This window comes from Pipra filicauda, unplaced genomic scaffold, assembly GCF_003945595.2.
Source record: "Pipra filicauda isolate LSUMZ 115617 unplaced genomic scaffold, ASM394559v2 scaffold83_size3615187_pilon, whole genome shotgun sequence".
NCBI lineage: Eukaryota > Metazoa > Chordata > Aves > Passeriformes > Pipridae > Pipra > Pipra filicauda.
The window spans coordinates 2,255,174-2,273,617 of NW_024105020.1; the positions used below are offsets into that span (position 1 = coordinate 2,255,174).

Here is an 18,444-nt window from a genome sequence, read left to right on the forward strand (position 1 = left end):
CCCCACAAAACAACAAAATACAGGTTTCTCAGGGTTTGTTTTTAAAGACAAAGGTGTCTCCCAATCCAGTTCACGTGTGGCTGTGCCAGTGTAATTGAGAGGGTATTATGCCATGGTACTATGACTGAGTAGCCAAAAAGGAGACAGAAGGATAACAAAGGGCTTGAGGAAGCCAATGCTGTGTTCAGGAATTGCAGCCTTGTTCGTATCCCCAGATTCTGGCTTTTACTATGCTCTTTTCTTCCTAAGGAAGTAACTGCTTAGTACTTGAAGTTTTGTGCCTGTAAATGTCTCCACCTACCAAAACACTCTATGCAGTGCAAGCACAATTGGCTACACCACAGGTTTAAATGTATGATTTCAGAGAAAAAGAGCAGATGTTCAGAATATCTCTCAAAAGTGCCTCATTTGTGCTTTATGACAGCCAATAAGGCAAGGCTGAAAAAAAAAACATCATTTGATCAAATAATGTCTGTGTGTAGCAGCAGTACTTATTCCCCTTCTTTTAAAGTGCATTGGATTCATCAATAATCACACTGAAGCCCTTAGTTATTCAAAATAAGAAATAAATCATTAAAATGTCCATGATGATTTTAATACCGTGTTGTTCAGGATGCATACTCTGAAATTCTGGGGAAATACATTATCTAGTCAAAAGGACAAGCTTATAGTTTATGACCCTATTAAAGAAGATGTTATAAAATGCACTGTTGGTTTTGAAAATTGTCGATATTGAGATGACTGCTTTCCTTTGATTACAGCTGGCACCAGGCAATGCTACACTATAGCCCAATGAAGTCTAGGACAGGCTTCAGTAAGAAAGGGACAACAAGAATTAATGATTGCAAATTTATTACATGGAACAGCAAATTCAACTGAGTCACATAATAGACAACCAGTGCAATGGGAAGTCTCCTTTCTTTACGTAAACCAAGTCATCAAGCTGGTAAATCAACTCATGAACTTCATATTCCATGGTATTCTGAAACAAATTAAAACAATGTCATGTTTTATGTTGAGATGAATATGACTTAGTTTCACTTCTGTACATCTAGTTAAGTGCCCAAATCTGTTATTTGTACTCAAACATTAATCCTCCCTCCCCACACAGTTCTTCTCTTTTCCATGTCCTCACTCTGCTGACCTTTTAGAGTATGGAATCATGGAATGCATCTTGCAACCAGGTTGGCTCAGGGGGCTGAACTATGGATAAAATTTACCGCTGTATGTTAGGCTAGGGCATGAGTATAGAGTAGTGGCTTCTACACCAACATGCTACTGAGCTATGAAACATTTCCCACACACATATGGACCTAACAACAAGAACAGCTGCATCAGCTCAAACCAGAGATCCATGGAGTTCCTCATGTTCCTTTCATCTATGAGAAGCAACAGATTGCCCAGGGCAGTGCCTAAGACCAGAGCAAGCAAGTAGCAATGTTGCTCTACAACACTCTCTTAAATCTTTGGTTCCTTTCTTTCCAAAATAGTTTCATCCTGAATATACAGCAAGGGTATTCTTTACTTGTGGGGGGGTTTTGCAGGTTTTATCATAAAAAAACAAACAAACACATCCCCCCAAAAAACAACAACAACAACAACCCCCCAAACAAACAAACAAAAAACCCAAAAAAATAAACAAAGAAAAAGAAAACCCAACCAAACCCCTTTCAGTCAACAGCTGGAAATAATTCTTAGATTGCAAACAAAAATGGTGATTTTTTATTGTGAGATAAAGTATTGGAAGAAAAGAGACTGAAGAAGGGTACATGGGTATATTGACTATATTGTCCATTTCCCAGTAAAGCTCACTTAGACCTTAAGTAGATACTTTCAAAGATGGATATGTAAGTGCTAGGTGATATTATTAGATCTCATTTTCTTCCTCCCTTACATCCCCAGCCCTGCTCTTCATAGAGAATGTTTGCCCTCAAAAAGGTCCTAATTATGATGTGAGGACTACCACCTGCATGTACAGATTCAGTGTTAGGGAGATCTCATGTGGGATTAGGTGACTGAAGGTGGCTTTGAACAAAAAAGTCTAGCTTTTCTGTTTCAAGTACCATCTACACCCTCTGTCTTTAAACTTTACAGTTTCTGTACCATTTCTATCATTTTGCAGAGGATGAAAATTCCTTCTTACTCAACCTTAAAGAGACAAGAAAACAATCCCTTTGTCAAGAGCGTACACTCTAAGGCTCTGAGCCTTAAAAATCACATTTCTGTCAAGACATCTCCTAGTGACCATATGAAACATTCACATGTGTATCTAGGTTTGTACTAGGTTTGTAATGTTTCTCAGTAACTCCTTCTGTCACGAGGATCATCATTATTGAAAAAATCAGAACAAATTCTTGTCACTTTTGGATGTCCACTTACCGCTGCCTTTGATTGTTCTTCCATTTCGAGGCTGAAAAATATATTAATTAGATGACTGTGCAGAAGTACTAGATACCAGATTTATAAGCACACCAAAATAAATCACCATCATGCAGACAGCGTACTGTATAAGAAGACTGCAGTAAGATTTCCTATATCAAATATCAGGGGATCCGTGCAGGGTGGGTTGTATGTTTGAATTTGAGAAATATTCATTCAGCCTCTGTCCAAACAGCTAAAATTCTGGCTTTAATCATTCTCATTCAGGGTTTTGGTCTCAATCCCTTGGGGAATTGCACATGCCTAAGAGAGAATATACAAATACCAGCACAGAGAGAACCTGGCTGGACACACTTGAAGTAAGCAAATGACAGTTAATTGGGACTCTGGTTACCTGATATGACCTACCTGATAATATTTTTAATTTTTTTAAATATGTTGAAAATATTCCTAGAAGTTAGTTTTTTGTTAATCAGAGTGTGTCCAAACCAGCTCATTTGGCATTAGACCATGTCATAGCTCAGCAAGCCAAGGGGTGAAAGACATGAGAGAAATTATGATAATTTTGCTTTGGCTTTTCACTCTGTTGACATCACTTACTGGCCAGACCTTTCAGGCCAAGTGGACAGTCAGCTCAGGCACATTTTATCTAACGCATTTACCATCAGTGCACCTTGACAGTCTTGGAGATACAAGCCACATGGATGATTTGGCTCAAGATAAAACACTTGCAGCAGCATATCTTCAAACAAAAAAATGCATGTAATCCATTACTACCCAAGTTCTCATTATCTTGGGTTTTTTTAGTCAAATCAGAGCTTTTTAAGCAAATGGCTCCCTCAGCTTTCAAGCAAGGGATATTTGGCCTCTACTCAAAACAACTGCAGCAAGAATTGGTGAAGGGAAACAGCTTTCCTGTTATATGGACATATATCGTCTGTGATTCAGAATCTTTAGAAGGTAAGAGATTCAGATACCCTGAAAAGGAAAAAAGGCCGTCCCAGAGTCCCATGACTGTCCTGTAAAATAAAACATAATAACAAAGTACTTTAAACTCAGTTCAATAGATCTGTTGACAAATTTTGGTACCATTCTATCAGAATATTGATAATTCATGCCTTTTTCAGCAGCATGCAAACAAGATGTTGATAGTCCCCAATGCCCATTCATCTGGAATGCTGATTAAAAATTAATGCCCAAAGGGCATTGTCAAGAACTTATCCATTCTGTCTAGTGTAAATATACTAAATTACCAAAATTAAAGATTCACAGGGTTTAGAGAAGGTATAAAAGAAATCTTTACACATAGGGTAGGTATAAGCAGGGTCTGCACAGATCACTTCCCAACCACTGAAAAAAAAACCAAGCTGACTTTAAAAAAGCAGCAAAAGAAACAAGGAAAAGGACATACTTCCCTGCCCACTGCTACTTGCTTGTCTTCACATTTACATACCTTCTTTGTAAACTTTGCAGAAGCAATCTGTGATTCCTGCAAGCAGATAGTGTAAGTTAATCAACATGCCAGCTTTTCTTTGGTTTGGTACAGACCCTCTATTACTGATGAGGCTGGTGCACTCCACATGAGAAGAGAGATAACTTTACACTTACCACAGATATTGGAACAGCAGCAAATGGATCTTTCTAAAGATTGATTTCAAGCCTTGCCTTAATCAATGTTACTGCATTCATTACCATCATTCAATATGCTTCCCTCACTGTACAGCAAAGCGCAGCCATGCTCTGGTAGGGGAAGCAGAGCTCACCCTGGAGCAAATGCAGCAGCTCTACTCCTCAGGCTTGAATTGTACTGATAGCTCTTACCTTGTTAAAATGTGGCTGCTCCTCACCTTTCAGACTGCCCTTGGTTTTAACCCAAGAATGATTGCTGGTTTTAAGCCTTCCTCTAAAATCTTTATTCTTCAGAAAATTGCTCATTTTTCTACTCAGCCTTACATCAAGGAATAGAAACTTTGCCCATGACTTTATGTGAGCAGACTAAGCTCCTCATCTAACACAGCCCTGAACTTGCAGCCTGGTTTGGGAGCCATCCTGCCCATGACATGGCTGCCAGGCTGCATGCTCACAGCCAGCCAGGAATGGGATGGCTTTGTGTGCCATAGGAACAGTTGGGTTTAGTTACTTGGGGTGGGCTTGAAAAACAAGCACATAAAATGAGCAAGGACGTGAAGACAGGGGGTGAAAACAGGAAAACATGCAGATGGGAAACTGGAGAGGAAGAATTTTAAAAGACAAAATATACGAGCAAGAAGGAGGGAATCACATTTCACGGAATCACAGAATATGCTGAGTTGGAAGGGACCCACAAGGATCATTGAGTCACGGTACGAGAAGAGGATTTCTTTGGTTCAAGCCTCAAGACAATTTATAAAGCAACTGACATCAACTTACAGGGCTATAAAACGCTACGGAAGAAAAAAGTGTTTGCTTAATCAAGGTGCTTTAAGGATGCAAAGAAGGAGAGTACATCAAAGAGACAGTGTGAATGCTACCGTTGTTCTGATATGATTATTACATACCAAGCAAAGATAGAGACTGACTCACGACTTAACCTGCAGTGTCAACTATCCTAGCTAATTTATAACAGTGAGAGGTTACTATGTGGAAGAAACATGGTAAAAACTGAGCTTCTAAACAGTGTCTTGGTTTGACTTTAGGCAAATGTTCAGTGAGGTGATTGTGATGTAGCTAGGTTTAGATAGCTCTTTTTGCTTTCTTTCTAAGTGTCATTAGACATTGATGTTAAATAGTCTTAGTCTCACAAAATATTTTAAGTTCCCCAGGTGGAGTTCAAGTCCCAAATTGCCATTGACTTTGCCTTTCATAGTGGTTAGGCCTCATTCCTTCTCTTGAAACACTACCTACATTCTGTACATAATCTATAACTCTGACTAATTTTTTTTTAATTCACATAAATACAGTATGATGGTGAAAGCTGAAGTTCAGCTGAAATCAGTAGGATTTCATAACTGTTTCATTGGGTGCACTACATATAGACTCATGTTTGAGTCTTACATAGACACAAGATTCCTTGTGGGCTAAGAAAGTACAACTTCATGTAATAGATTTGATCAGCTGGGTAAAACTTTACATAGTTCTTTTTCCATATTTCACATTTATATTCAATCTTCCACTTTAATTAGACCACACCTAAAAATCATATTGCAGATATATAGCTGATATTAGTCATATTTTTGAAAGGATATTTTATGAGATTCAGCTCCCAATCTTGAGGGCACATAACAGAGGGTGAATTCTTTGAAAGGTAAAAAGGACTCTGTTCAAAGTTACTAGATGATTCTGTATGTTCCCTCATTAGCTAAGCTGTGGAAGCATAGGAGTCAATATCAAACTCAAAAACATTTATTAGACATTTATGACTGAAATATTAGAATTTTTTATACAATCAAGTTCAATATGATAGAGTTTTATGGTTGCTTTAGGAAAGTATGCTTGGAATTATAATAAGCTAAAGACACTGGCAAGAAGAGATACTGAAACACATGTCAAAATACTTTCTATTTTTGTCTTGGACAATCTACTCCCATTTTGAGACAACAGAGAACTCAAACTCCACAAGTAAATTTGCCTTTTTAACATACCCAGGGGCTGAGTGAATTTTATGGAAAAAGTTCTTAATAGAGTGGTGATAATAAAAAAGTGATATAAAGCAGAGATGACATTGAGCTGGGACCTAATATGACTGCACCAGCAAAAAAGCTATACTCAATAACTCCTCAATTTAATCTTTTTAATCTGAGTCAGAAACACAAAAAAACCCTCAAGCTCAAATACACTATTAATATTGGTAAAGCAAATCATACACCTCCATGTTCAGCATGATTTAAGTTATGCTATTGATCAAATTTTACGTATATTTGTAGCATAGTCAACCCTGTATTATTAAAAAGTGAAAGTCAGGTTTAAGTACTGACTGGCTGTAAGAGAATGTTTTGGTTCTTGAGCTCTGAATTGGTGAAAACCAGCAATTTCATATATAGTTTAATGTAGTTCAGAATTACATACAAACTACTAACAAGAAGAAATAATCTTTTATATACTCTCCTACGTCTCTTAAAACATTTATTTGGAGAGAAACGTCAAAAAGCTGGGTTTGGAGGGCTTGCTTTTTAATTTTAAGGAGCGGGTGCTTTGAAACAAAAGCAATTACAGCCTACCTCATTTTTATGCATGCTGTTGAATATGGAATAACAGAGATCCAAAACAGAGCTGGAGATCTGAAAAAAAACCAAACAGTACTTTAATACATTTACTGGAAGGATGTGGTGTACAAGTTTTCGCAGAATCACAGAATCTGCCAAGTTGGAAGGGACCCACAAGGATCATCGAGTCCAACTCCTGGCCCTGCACAGGACACCTCAAGAATCACATCACGTGCCTGAGAGAATTGTCCAAATGCTTCTTGAACTCTGTCAGGCTTGGTGCTGTGACCACTTCTCTGGGAAGCCTGTTTCAGTACCCAACTACCCTCTGGGTGAAGAACCTTTTTCTAATACCCAACCTAAACCTCCCCTGACACAACTTTAGGCTATTCCCTCGGGCTCTGTCACTGGTCACCACAGAGAAGAGATCACTGTCTACCCTCCTTCTTCCCCTCACAAGGAAACTGTAGACTGCAACGAGGTCTCCCCTCAGTCTCCTCTTCTCCAGGCTTGATTCTGATCCCAGCACAATTTAGATTCACTAAAACCATTCAGAGCAGGGAAAGATCTACTGATGCTATTATGACCTGAAAAACTAGTATTTTGTATGAGGAGAATACACACAATACTACTATTGTCAATACAGTTTTGTGCTATAAAGAGACCTAAATCAACCTCTTACATTTAAAATACATTTTTCTATGCTAATTGTTCTAGGAATAGTTTTGGGGTTTGGCATTTTTAATCTATGCTCATTTTCATCTACAAGCATTTCAGCAGATCAATTCTATAATCTTTAACTGTATACTGAAATACACTGTCCCATACTCATTGCCACAGGAGAGTGATTTGCTTATGCATGCAATCACATTAGATGAGAAAAAACTACAGCTCCAAAGGAAGTGAAGTGTAAGACACCTGAACAATGGACTCTGGGAACTGTTTTCCTCAAACTGTTTTGGTTTAAAAACCTGAAAGATTTCAGAAAGAAAAAACCAGCACAAAATGTTTAAAATTTCCAGATACTTCCTGATCCTGCAAATATTTTTCTCTCCTCTTTCAAAATGACCCTTGGGCTCGATATCAAATGCAGTGGGGCTGAGCTTTCAGATACTGATTTTTTTTTTTTCGAAGTGTTTGCAAGTTCTGAGCCAGAGACACTAGAGCAGAAATGAGCTGTGAAAATATCTTCTCACTCCCCTCTCCTCTGAGAACCCCAGAGAAAACCCATCAACCCACCAAGCACCCAGGGGACCAGACAGGACCTATAACTCCTGCAGCACTGTCTGGCGCTTCTTGCTTCAGTGTTAGGTACTACTGGGATGGCAAGAAAAGCACTTTTTTTTTCTTTCTCTAGGTCTGTGTTAGCTCCACAGGGAGGAGAGCACATACACCAGCAAACTCTCCCTGCTCTCCAGAGCCACTGGCTCTCTGGCAGAGGCTCTGCCACCAGCAGACATCAGTGCTCTGGGTTATAGAGGACAATTACTATGTCTGGAAGAGAGATCAAACACATTACCAGAGTCAATTTACCTGGGGTTCATTGGACATTTCCATCCACTGACTGAAACACAGTGCCAGTTGCTTTAAAAAGTAAAGATTAGACATTAGCAGTGTGTCTATCATACCTTAGGATCTGTGTTTTCACTGGGGGAGTCGGGACTGGCTGGTTATTAGCCTTCCCGGCTTTTGGTTACCCAGGTATCCTATTCTGCACCCTGATGCACATCACACCCCTGCCCACACCTGTCCCACATACCTCTGCGGGCAGCAAAGGGCGCCAGCCTCCCTCCTCCCTCAGGGATTTCATAAGGTATTCCCAGTCCGTTGCCCATTTCCTTCCTCATTTCCCTGCCACGGGCGAGTCTCGTTTCCCACCTCTCCCGGTCAGCCCGTCCCAGGCTGGACCGTCTCTGCCCTACCTGTCCACCGCGCATCGCTGTCAGACGGCAGCGACAGACGTACCTGTTTTTGGGGCAGCTCCACACCGTCCCAGTAGCGCGAGAAAGGCTGCGGGAACCCTGCAGGGACACGGCAGCGTTAGGATGCCGCGGAGCCCAGCCCCGACGGCGCCCCTGAAGGGGAGACGACCCTTTCAATGTTTCGGGGTTCTGCCGTGTTCCCCCTCTCCGCCCCCGCCTCCCGGTGCCGGGACGTACCTGAGCCCCGCGGGAGGGCGCAGAGGCAGCAGGCAGCCAGGAGCAAGGGCAGGGCGGGCGGTGGCGAGGGCATGGCCGGCCGGGGACAGACGGACGGACGGGCAGACGGGCTGCCTTTATGGAGCCGCGCCGAGCCCCATATGGAGCCGCCGAGCCAATGGGCGCCGGGGCGGTCCCAAGCACCGCTGCCACTGTCGCTCCCTCTGCCGGACACGGCGCTGTCACCCCCTGCCGCCCCTCTGGACCGGCCCGCCCGCGAAAGGTCCAGCATTAGACATCCCGTCCTCTGCCCTCTGGAACTCTCCGTCAGAGCTGCTTTTCTGGAAGAGGTGACAAAGAGGAAGGAGGGAGGGAAGAAAAGAAGACGCTGTGCGTGGTCAAGCGACGGAGCTGCTGGGATTTTCATTTTAAGCAAAAAATTCGGTTTTGTAGTAGGGCTTGCTGCGTGTTTAAAAAGTATTTCTCCTCGTGACAGTTTGGAAAATAACGTTTTCATTCTAATTAGAAGGGATGTGAACTTTCATATTGAACAAGTCCTGGCCAATCTTACTATGTTTACCTTCGCGTGAAATAAGGAAAGCCATCCACCTCTTAATTAATTTCATAGTGAATGTGGTTGTAGACAAGACATAGATCTGCTCACAACAGAAAGTGATTCTCTGTTCTTCCCGATTTAATCCTTGGGTTTGACTATGGAAAACTTCCTGGTTTTCTCTGGGAGAGTTCTCAGGGTAATGCTTTCTAAACAGGTCACAGTCTGAGAAGGCGGAATCCTCCCAGACACTATTTTCATAGACTTTGGATGTGCTAAAGCAAATACATAGTCAGTTTTCCAGCTTCTAACATACTGAAATTTGATGATCTTTAAGGTCCCTTCCAAGACCCTAATCATTCTATGATTCTCTGTGCTAGAGATGCTTGGGAGGCAATGGCTCCAATGTAGGATGTAAGACATAAAAAGCTGCAGAAGGTATTATTGTCACAGCAGCCCACCTCATCTCATAATGTCCCTCAATGGCTGTGCTGCACACTAAAAGGATGACGGCAGGACTGTTCCGGGTGGAAACATTTCAGAGCAGTCAGAGAGGAGATGCACCTGCTTTCTCACAAAGAAAAGGGGAGCCAGACTTCATGTGACTTCGTCAGCTGCACAGCTGTGTGTCCTGAGCACATAAAGAGGTGTAGGAGGAGCTGAGTGACCCCAGCATCATTAGTTCACCCTTTGTTCCTTCTCCTGGGAGAGACAGAGGTCTTCGCCTCATCACAGCCCTCTGGGGGCAATAATCTGAGCGAGAAGCTCTCAGGAGAGATCAGATATTCCTATAGCAGACACTCAGCTGTCAGCTTTTCACTGTTTTAACTGGAAATGGGAGTTTCAAGACAGGATAGTATTAGAAAAGACTATTCCCTCTGACTGTATAATTTTTATCCTCTGTGGGAGCTAAGCAGATTGCAGTGAGTTTTGTGATGATGGTTTCTCACAGCAAATCCTCCCAGGCTTTCAGTAACAAGGAGATGCAGGGTTCCAAGAAGCCCATAGCTCCATGCTGCAATGACCCTGCTTTCTGTCCAAGCCCATAAAATCCTAGAGTGAAAGGAGGATGGCAATTTGTTTTTCACGGCAGCAAGAAGCAGGTTCGTGTTTGGTGTAATTTCATTTAAGCCAATGTAGTCACCGAAATGTGAAAGCAGAGCTGAGTGTGAGCTGAATGCATCAGAGGTAGACAGTGAGAGAATATACTCTGAAGGACTGTACATTTTCATATTAACTGTCTTCTTTCTGTCTTTTGACACTTTAACCAAACTGAAAATTATTGTTCACCAACAGTGTTTCTCTTGCCATGCTTATCACAGATATTTCATCCAATTCACTCCCATGCGGCAGAAATGCAGGATCTTAAAGTCATTATAGATTCACTGTTTGCTACTATTTTTTTAGTATTAGCATATGAGATACCAATACTTTTAAATTCTAAATATTTCCTACCTTTTTCTAGAGAATACTATGAAATTATTACCAGATTAAGATTGCCACTGATTATTCACTGTAATGGGATGTGGTTCTCTGTTTTCCCCGTCTGGTAAGAAAGGCACAGTCTGTTGCTTTCTTTCTCAGGCAACTCATTACCTGCTTAAATTCCCACTTCTTTCCCACACAGCCAGTTATATAGTAGCCCCTTTCAAAGTATTTAAACATATCTGAGTTCAGTAGTGGGATTTTTTTGTAATAGCATAGGGAAAGAGGCGTGTGATCATGTCGGGTGGGTAAAATCTACCTCTCCCTGACATAAAATACTGGATGCTACCTGAACCTTTCCTTCTTCGTTCTCATGCACAATAAACAATCTGCTGCTTTAATTCACCCTTTCCCAGGGAGTACCCTATGTGTACTCTGTGTCTTCCTTCAGCAAATTTTGCCTATATGTTGGTGCAGTGAAGCCTGTGGATTTGCATCACATGAGGCTTATGCTAAGATGAGATAAAAATTAACTCAGTCAAGTTCCATTAAAAAAAACCAGTACAACCTGTCACCAAACTGAAAGTAGTATTTTATCACAGTCTGTGTGGTATGAGAGAAGAATGGGAAAAGTGTTTAAAACCAAAATTTCAAATAGATGAGCATGTCGTATTATGAACACATTCAGCTTCCTTAAATCAGAACTTTCTCTGCTGCTGTACATTTCATTTCAAAGGTGTTAGCTAAGGTGCAGCTCTCCCAATGGATATATCAACACCAAGCCACATTAATGAGCCATACTTTTACTGCAAAAATAAAATTTCTGCTTTAAGGTCCTGGGCTCCCCACGTAAAGAGAGAGAAATAGGGTGAGTTTCAGTGCCCACAGTGATTCACAAATGACTTAAAAATTAAGCTTTAGTGGGGGGTCAATGAGGGTTTTTTATGGTAAGGAGGCTTGGCATATATTTAGCAGCAGCAATATTATGACACCCATAATTTTAGTATAAAACATGCTGTGATTGATAAATTAATAACAAGAAAATTTGGCATCAGTGGACAAAAAGGGTGAAGGGCTCTCTTCCTTTTTGTAAATGATCTCTGCAATGAAATCAGCAGTTATCACAGACAGCAAGGACAGAGCCTGTAAAATGGCATTCCAGCTGGCTCCTTCTGCTTTCTCATGCATCTCCCTCTCTGCAGCTCAGCAGTGCTTGGTACAAAGCCTTATCCTGCTCTGAGGGCTTTTTATACCTCACCCATGACCCGTTTCGAAAGATGAGGAAAGCTGAAGAAACCAGAGGGTGTTTATTAGGCAAACCTGCCACAAAGCCTGCAGAGATCTCCCACTACTCATCTTCTATTAAACATGACAGTGCCTACTTATGCTGAATACAAGGCCGAGTTTAGTGTGTTGTACTTTACAGATATAAAGCCACAGTCTTAAAGTTGAGTACACCAACAAGTAGATATTTGAAGGGGATCAGTAAAAACGTGTCTCATAGAGTAGGAGTTCAAAGACAAGAAGTTAACCAAGGGCATCAAAATGGAGAATGGATACTAATGGGGAAGTTAGGAAACTACAGCAGGAATCTCAACATTTGTACTCTTTTGGGTAGTTTCTTGGCTAATTTCTTGGAGAAACATGATTTTATGTCTGCAACATTGAGACAGAGAAGTGTAAAATCCTTTGAAATGAAGCAATTTGCACCTACCAGGTTGTGCTGTGTGGAAGTAGTACTGTGGCAATGGACTGCATTGGGCTACACTGAGCTGAAAGTTCAGTATAATTAGTACAGATCAAGACATTTGAAAAGATCTTCAACCTAGAACTCTGACTTGGCTTAATTTTATTCAGTGTTGCTCCAGCTGGACAAGGAAGCAGTATGTTCTTCTGCTTAGGCAACCCATGAGATAACTCAGTCAATACCTGCGGTTGAGTGTTCATCAAGGATTTGTCTAGAATGATGTCACAACAAAGTACATGCTAACTGCTCTGGTGTTGGGTTTGTTGGGTTTTTTTTCCAAACCAGGGAAAGCCCACTAGTTAAATGATGTAAAATACAAAAGGACAGAATGTCTAGAGGGAGATGGTAAGTGGGTGGATAGATGGCAGCCTCCTTCTTTTCTGGTGATACAACTTAAAATAGACAGTGTTGCTGTGGAAACATGCCTAAATGGTGCAATGCTTCCAAATGCAGGGTTGGGGTGTCCCTTTTGCTGAAAAAAGAAATAGTGATTCTCAGAGACTCTTGTGAGCTGACCCTGAAGATGAACAGAGGACCTAGTGCCCTGAACAAGAACTGACAGCCTAAGAAAAGGGAAGGTTTGGCTCTGAATGGTCAAAAAAGATTGTATGGAATAAGAATTTATGATGTTAGATGGCAAGGGGAGGAATGCTTAATACAGTTGTTCTGGAATACCCACAATATTTATAAAGGAACTGAGAAAAGAGTCCTGTCAGTAGGATCTCTGCTACGAGATGGTATCCTGAACCACCAAAAAAATCTGCTTTTTGAGATAATATTTAGTTCACATTTGAAAAACACATTTTGCCTTGGCTTGCTCATTTTTTATTTCATTTCATCATTTTGAGCTCAGTTGTAGATTTTGCAATTTAGAGCAACATCACCTGAAAAAACACATCATGATACTTTCTTGAACGCTACAGTGATGGATATAGAGCATTAAACATTAAACAACAATTACTTTGTTTGAAGTATAAAGCTGGCACCTTCAGTATTGCCATTTATCAAATACCTATTGCAATAGCAACAGTGACTTATTCATTTAACTGTGTACTTTGTAGCTGAGTATATTATAATACTCTTCAGAGATTGTCTATGAACACAGATTTCATCTTGTTAATCTTCTTTCATTTAAGTTGAATACATAGCAAGAAGATGTAAAATCATTCTCCCTCTTTTTAGATGAAGAAACTCCTGGAGATAAGCCATAATGCTTCTCATGGTTGAGCTATCATGGCCAGTGCTGACATAAGGTTTGATGAATGGCTGATGGTCACACAGTTCCAAAACATCAACTGCTCTTCCAGTGAGCTGAATAAATGGAGAAGCTGGTTGCTAACCATCAGTTATACTTTGGGGGATGTCAAAGCTTCACATTACATGTTGAAATAATCTTATACTCTCAAGCCTTTTCCTTGTAGTAAGGCTGAAAGCTGTGTCAATAAAACTTTCTATTTACCCAGCCCCTCATATTTTCAGGGCTCTTCTTGGTGGTGGTTGCCAAAGCTGGTTAAAATACACTAATTTTAGAAATAGGAATTTTCAAATAGACAATCCCCCATGTGTTCTCATCTTAGTGAGAACAAGATTTTATTGTTGCAGCCCCAGACTGACTGTGGACTAATATCTTGGGAAACATTAAGCTGAAGGAAATAAAATTTACCAGAGATAATCAAGGCAAGGCTAGGTCTTGTGGGCCTGATGTCTTTTTTTCAAGGGCAAGAAACTTCAACATAAGTTTCAGTGACTGAAGAATTCTGTTGACCTCAGTATTGCAACTCCAAAGGCCGTGTTCTTCTAAACAATCCAACTTCTCTCTCTTAATTCTTCCTCCTATCCCTATTTTTGTCTACATGTTGACTGGGGAACTTCCTTCTCCCATTTCTTTTTTTTAGTATTGTGTCATGCAAACATGTATGGTGAATTACAGGACACATGGTAACATCATTAACTCTCATTCAGGAAGGCAGCAAAATAACCCCCTAAAAACACAAGGCATTTTCACTTTGTGTTTCTCTTTTTATTTTTAAATAAAGAATCAAGGAAACTATGGACTAAGCTCCAGATTCTGTAAAATGACAGACCCTTAATTTCCACTGAAAACAGTCAGACATAAATAGCTCCAAAATTATTCTTGGTTGAGGAGCATGCTCCCAGAGGACCATAGTCTGGAGCATGGGACAGAGGCTGCACCGTGGAGGAGGACATGTGCCCTCCCTGGGGAGCGACTCCCTGATGCCAGAGCACAGTCTGCCTTTGCACTGCCTTGGCCAGGAGGACATGCCAAGAGCTATGAAGTCCCAGCCCTCTCTGACTTGCCTTCCTCAGTTTGGATAACACTTCTAGACTTGCATCTCCTAGTAGCTGTAGCACAAACATTTTTTTCTTGCCTTCACGAGAGTGGTGCTGTTCCTAGTTAATTATGGAGCTACTGGTATATGGGAAACAAATGTTCAAATTTCTCCTGATAGATACCACAACTGCCATCTCCTAAGAGCCAGCTCCAACCAGCAAGTTATAAATTATTTTAAGCACTCAATATCCCTGTGAAAGCTGTTCCACTTAATGTGAAATACTCTGATCCTACATGCATTCATTAGCAAATGGGACCTGGGTTTTGTACCTGCGTCCACCTCTTTTTTTTATCCTTACACTCCCATGACCCAAGTCACCCCTCAGCTTCCTTCAGGTATTTCTGCTTACCCCAAAACTGGTCAGTTTTCTAAGGCAGTGATAATCAAATAGAAGACAACAGCTCTCCCAACTCTTGATAATGTAGCACCACTGGTATCAGGTCAGTCAGGAGTTGCGTCTTACCATGTTGTCCTCATGTGTTTTTTCAACATTTGAGAATGTGATCTCAAACACTGGCAAAGAAAAATATTGGCTTAGAGTAGCACTGCTGTCTCCACCCAATACTCTCTTTTGAGAAACAATGACAAAAAAAAACCCCTTAAAAACCTGGTTTGCTTCTTTATCTGTGCCAGAGCAGTTCTGGCACTCTGTCTGTGCAATGCCAATCTCGCAACTCCTGTTGAGGCACAGAACAGTGCATGAGTACATGCAGCTTGCCCTCATTGGAATCTAAGTCACAGATGTAACAGTGAGCACTGTACCTGCAGTATCACAGCAACTTTGTCACCTGGAAATTGTACCTTGGTGAATGCGGCAGGTGAACTTAAGACTCAGCTGCTTGCCAGTTTGACTCTGCCAGCTATAGAGAGAAATGAAAATTGGTAAATCCAGCCGTCTGATTCAGGCCATGGGGAAAGGAGAGGGTTAAAAGAGGGTAGCAGGTTACTTTGAAGGATAGTAACTTGGTTTGAACACTAATTGCTTAAGTCAATTTTCTTAATTTCTCTACTTTGGAAAACACCCATAACTGGGACTTAAAACTCTATTGTTATTTCTGATTTTTATTTAAAGAATTGACTTACCTCGATACATTGACATGATAATTTGCTTTTTGGCTGCACTCATTTTGTGACCTATATAATTAATTTTGAATCATTGAGTTCAATTTTAATTGACATTGATTTGATAATTAAATGTAGTTCTTAGCTCCTCTAGCCCAGTCCTAGCAGCACGTTTGGTTCATTGCTATTAACAAACCTTTGAAAAGCTGTTTTTGCTTTTCAAACTATCAGCTCAGAGATAGTGTCTGAAGAATGCAAGATAAATTAGATGGTTCAGCTAATGACCTACTTACCTCAGTCTATACTTTTTGTGTCCTTCTCAAAGGGCAACAAATGGTGTAATGATATGAAAAGATTTAACAATTCCAAGGCACTTATCATGGGGTAAAATTTGTTTCTACCCTGAAATAAGAAGTGAACTTAATCTTCAAATGAACACATCTGATTTGCTGCTTACGGATCTAATCTTGCCCCTACTGCAGCCAGTATGATTTTACTACAGATATCAGCCCTAAGGCCCCCCACTCTCTCCACACACCTCAGTCATTTCTATGCACCAGCTCTGTTTGATATGCACTTTATAGGTCATTGCTAGTTGAAATTGCTTTATATAAAAAATAATCCAGGAAATACATACTACTTTATGTATTATATTTAGGCCATACTAGAAAATCTTACATCTGTATGAGGCTGTATATTCTTGTATTCCTTGGCCTGATTTTTTTTTTTATTTCTGATGTGTTTCTTAGTGACTATAGAGGCCACAAGGTATTCTATATGTTCTAATTTGTATCAACCAGAACCACATTTAAATAAGCTCCCTTATGTTCCAGAAAAAGAATCTGCTGGTGACTATCACATCTTGATAAATGTATTACATACCAAAGGTGCCATGTCTGACCAGCTGCAAAGCAAGACACTTGTACACAAGAGATCTCCTTTAGTGATCAGTTATGCCTCAGAAATACAGTCATGAAGCAGATTGATGAATTCACTAATAATGGCACTGCGCTAGGAAAAGCATGTCTTCCTGCTGATTTAAATAAGATTTGTTCTTCCTGAGTACTTGATGCAGAACCAAGTGACTTGTCTTAAGGTCAGCTCTTAAGGAAACAAAGCATGACTAAAAGGGCTACCAAGACTAATCCTAGTAACTGGCATGGGATTAAAACCTGAAATAACACCAAAGGGTGAAAAATAAACAGTGTAAGTTGAACAGTATTGGCAAGCCTAGGCTTCTGCTGAATAGGATAAGCTTGGAAGGTCAAGGAAAATGAGGATTCTTTCAGTGTGATTAGGCTGGAGTGTTCAAATGCAAACTGCAGTATGATTACTTATCTTGCCCACGACAGGGGCTCATTTTAACATTTTTGCTATGCTTAAATGCTATTTGGAATTAACTCATACCAAGAGCAGTCAAGACAGCCTGCCACTGACAGATAACTTCTTATAATGCTTGAATGTGTTCCTGCAGCTCAAATGTCCAGTACCACCTCAGTCCTCCCTGACTGGCCAAGTTGCAAATGTTAATCTCTTGCAAGTAAGACTCTTCCAGGAGAAACGTCAAACCTGGAATGAAGATATACAAGACATATTTAATTAGGACATACAAACCTTTTTCTAATGGCATAAACACTGAACATGTTATTAAGATGAATTTTTTAGATTTAGGCCCATGTTCGTAAAGAAAAAATGGATGCATCACTTCCATTGGCTACAGAGGCATATCTCTCAAGAAGTCACTCTAGAATGTCCCAGAGAGGGGAAGAGTGACTTTTCACCAACTCAACTATCCTTTGCATTGCTCTGACAATGTAAAAGTTCTCTAGTATTAAAAAGAACTCACACTCAACTGTTGATTTTGCTGCCTATTTAAAGTACTAAACCTAACAGTTTAACATTATTAGTAGCAAGAATCCTGTTGGCCTGAACTAGCAACTGCATAATCCAACAGTACAGTTGCCTATGCAACACATTCTTCAACTTCATCAGACACTTTCAGGCCCAATTACTGACAACAAAGCTTATTAACTGTGCTTAGTTTGGAAAATTGGTTTCTTTTGTACTGGATTAATTATTACACATGTCAGTAACAACATACTTGAAAGGTTAAAATTCTTGAGCTGAGCCTGATAATCTGGCAGGAATTAGTTCCACAGCTGGAGACAGCTTATTAATAAATCTGCGTGGCTGCGGTTGTAGTCATTGCTTTGAAGCCTGAAGAAAGGAGCAACTTTCTAGCCTGTTCAAGACTCAAACTGGTGACAGCCACAGATTTCCAATATGCTTTGCCAACAAAGTAACTGTCACTTATCACAATTTCTACTTCACAGGTAGAGGAAGGGAGGCACAAGAATGTGGTGTCCCAAGATGCTGTTACAAACAAACATAGAGTCAGGTAGAGAATTGGTTTTCTGATTACTGGCTTTTGGCCATTGGTTCCCAGTGAAAGCTATGCTTTTGCTGCCTCACTGAGGGCTAGCAGCCGTCAACATAGCACTGAACACATGGCCGCTAAGACATTTGCATTAGCCTGTTCTGCTCCATAGGTTGACCGTGGCATCCATACCAATGACATCATCCTTGGACTTGGTTGGGCTTTAGC

The 18,444-nt window shown here is 40.6% G+C and overlaps 1 protein-coding gene across 1 annotated transcript; it reads right to left on the bottom strand.

Moving 5' to 3' along the window:
* Positions 1 to 883: 883 nt before the first annotated feature.
* NMS (neuromedin S) lies at positions 884 to 17,413 on the bottom strand. The gene is made up of 10 exons (XM_039390580.1): positions 17,247 to 17,413; positions 15,540 to 15,637; positions 8,720 to 9,039; positions 8,526 to 8,581; positions 8,094 to 8,144; positions 6,576 to 6,635; positions 3,833 to 3,868; positions 3,357 to 3,398; positions 2,380 to 2,410; positions 884 to 982 (listed from the first exon to the last, which is right to left on the bottom strand). Exons 3-10 carry the CDS (start codon positions 8,988 to 8,990, stop codon positions 966 to 968), a joined length of 564 nt encoding a protein of 187 aa, XP_039246514.1. The 5' UTR covers positions 8,991 to 9,039; positions 15,540 to 15,637; positions 17,247 to 17,413; the 3' UTR covers positions 884 to 965.
* Between the last annotated feature and the right edge of the window lie 1,031 nt (positions 17,414 to 18,444).

Excerpts from the sequence above, each read along its gene's own strand:
- NMS (XM_039390580.1), bottom strand. The coding sequence starts at position 8,990 with ATGCTGGACCTTTCGCGGGCGGGCCGGTCCAGAGGGGCGGCAGGGGGT. Across the intron at positions 8,582-8,719 it reads CGCCCTCCCGCGGGGCTCAG|GGTTCCCGCAGCCTTTCTCG; the intron begins GTACGTCCCGGC and ends GTGTCCCTGCAG. Across the intron at positions 6,636-8,093 it reads AAATGTCCAATGAACCCCAG|ATCTCCAGCTCTGTTTTGGA; the intron begins GTAAATTGACTC and ends GTTTTTTTTCAG.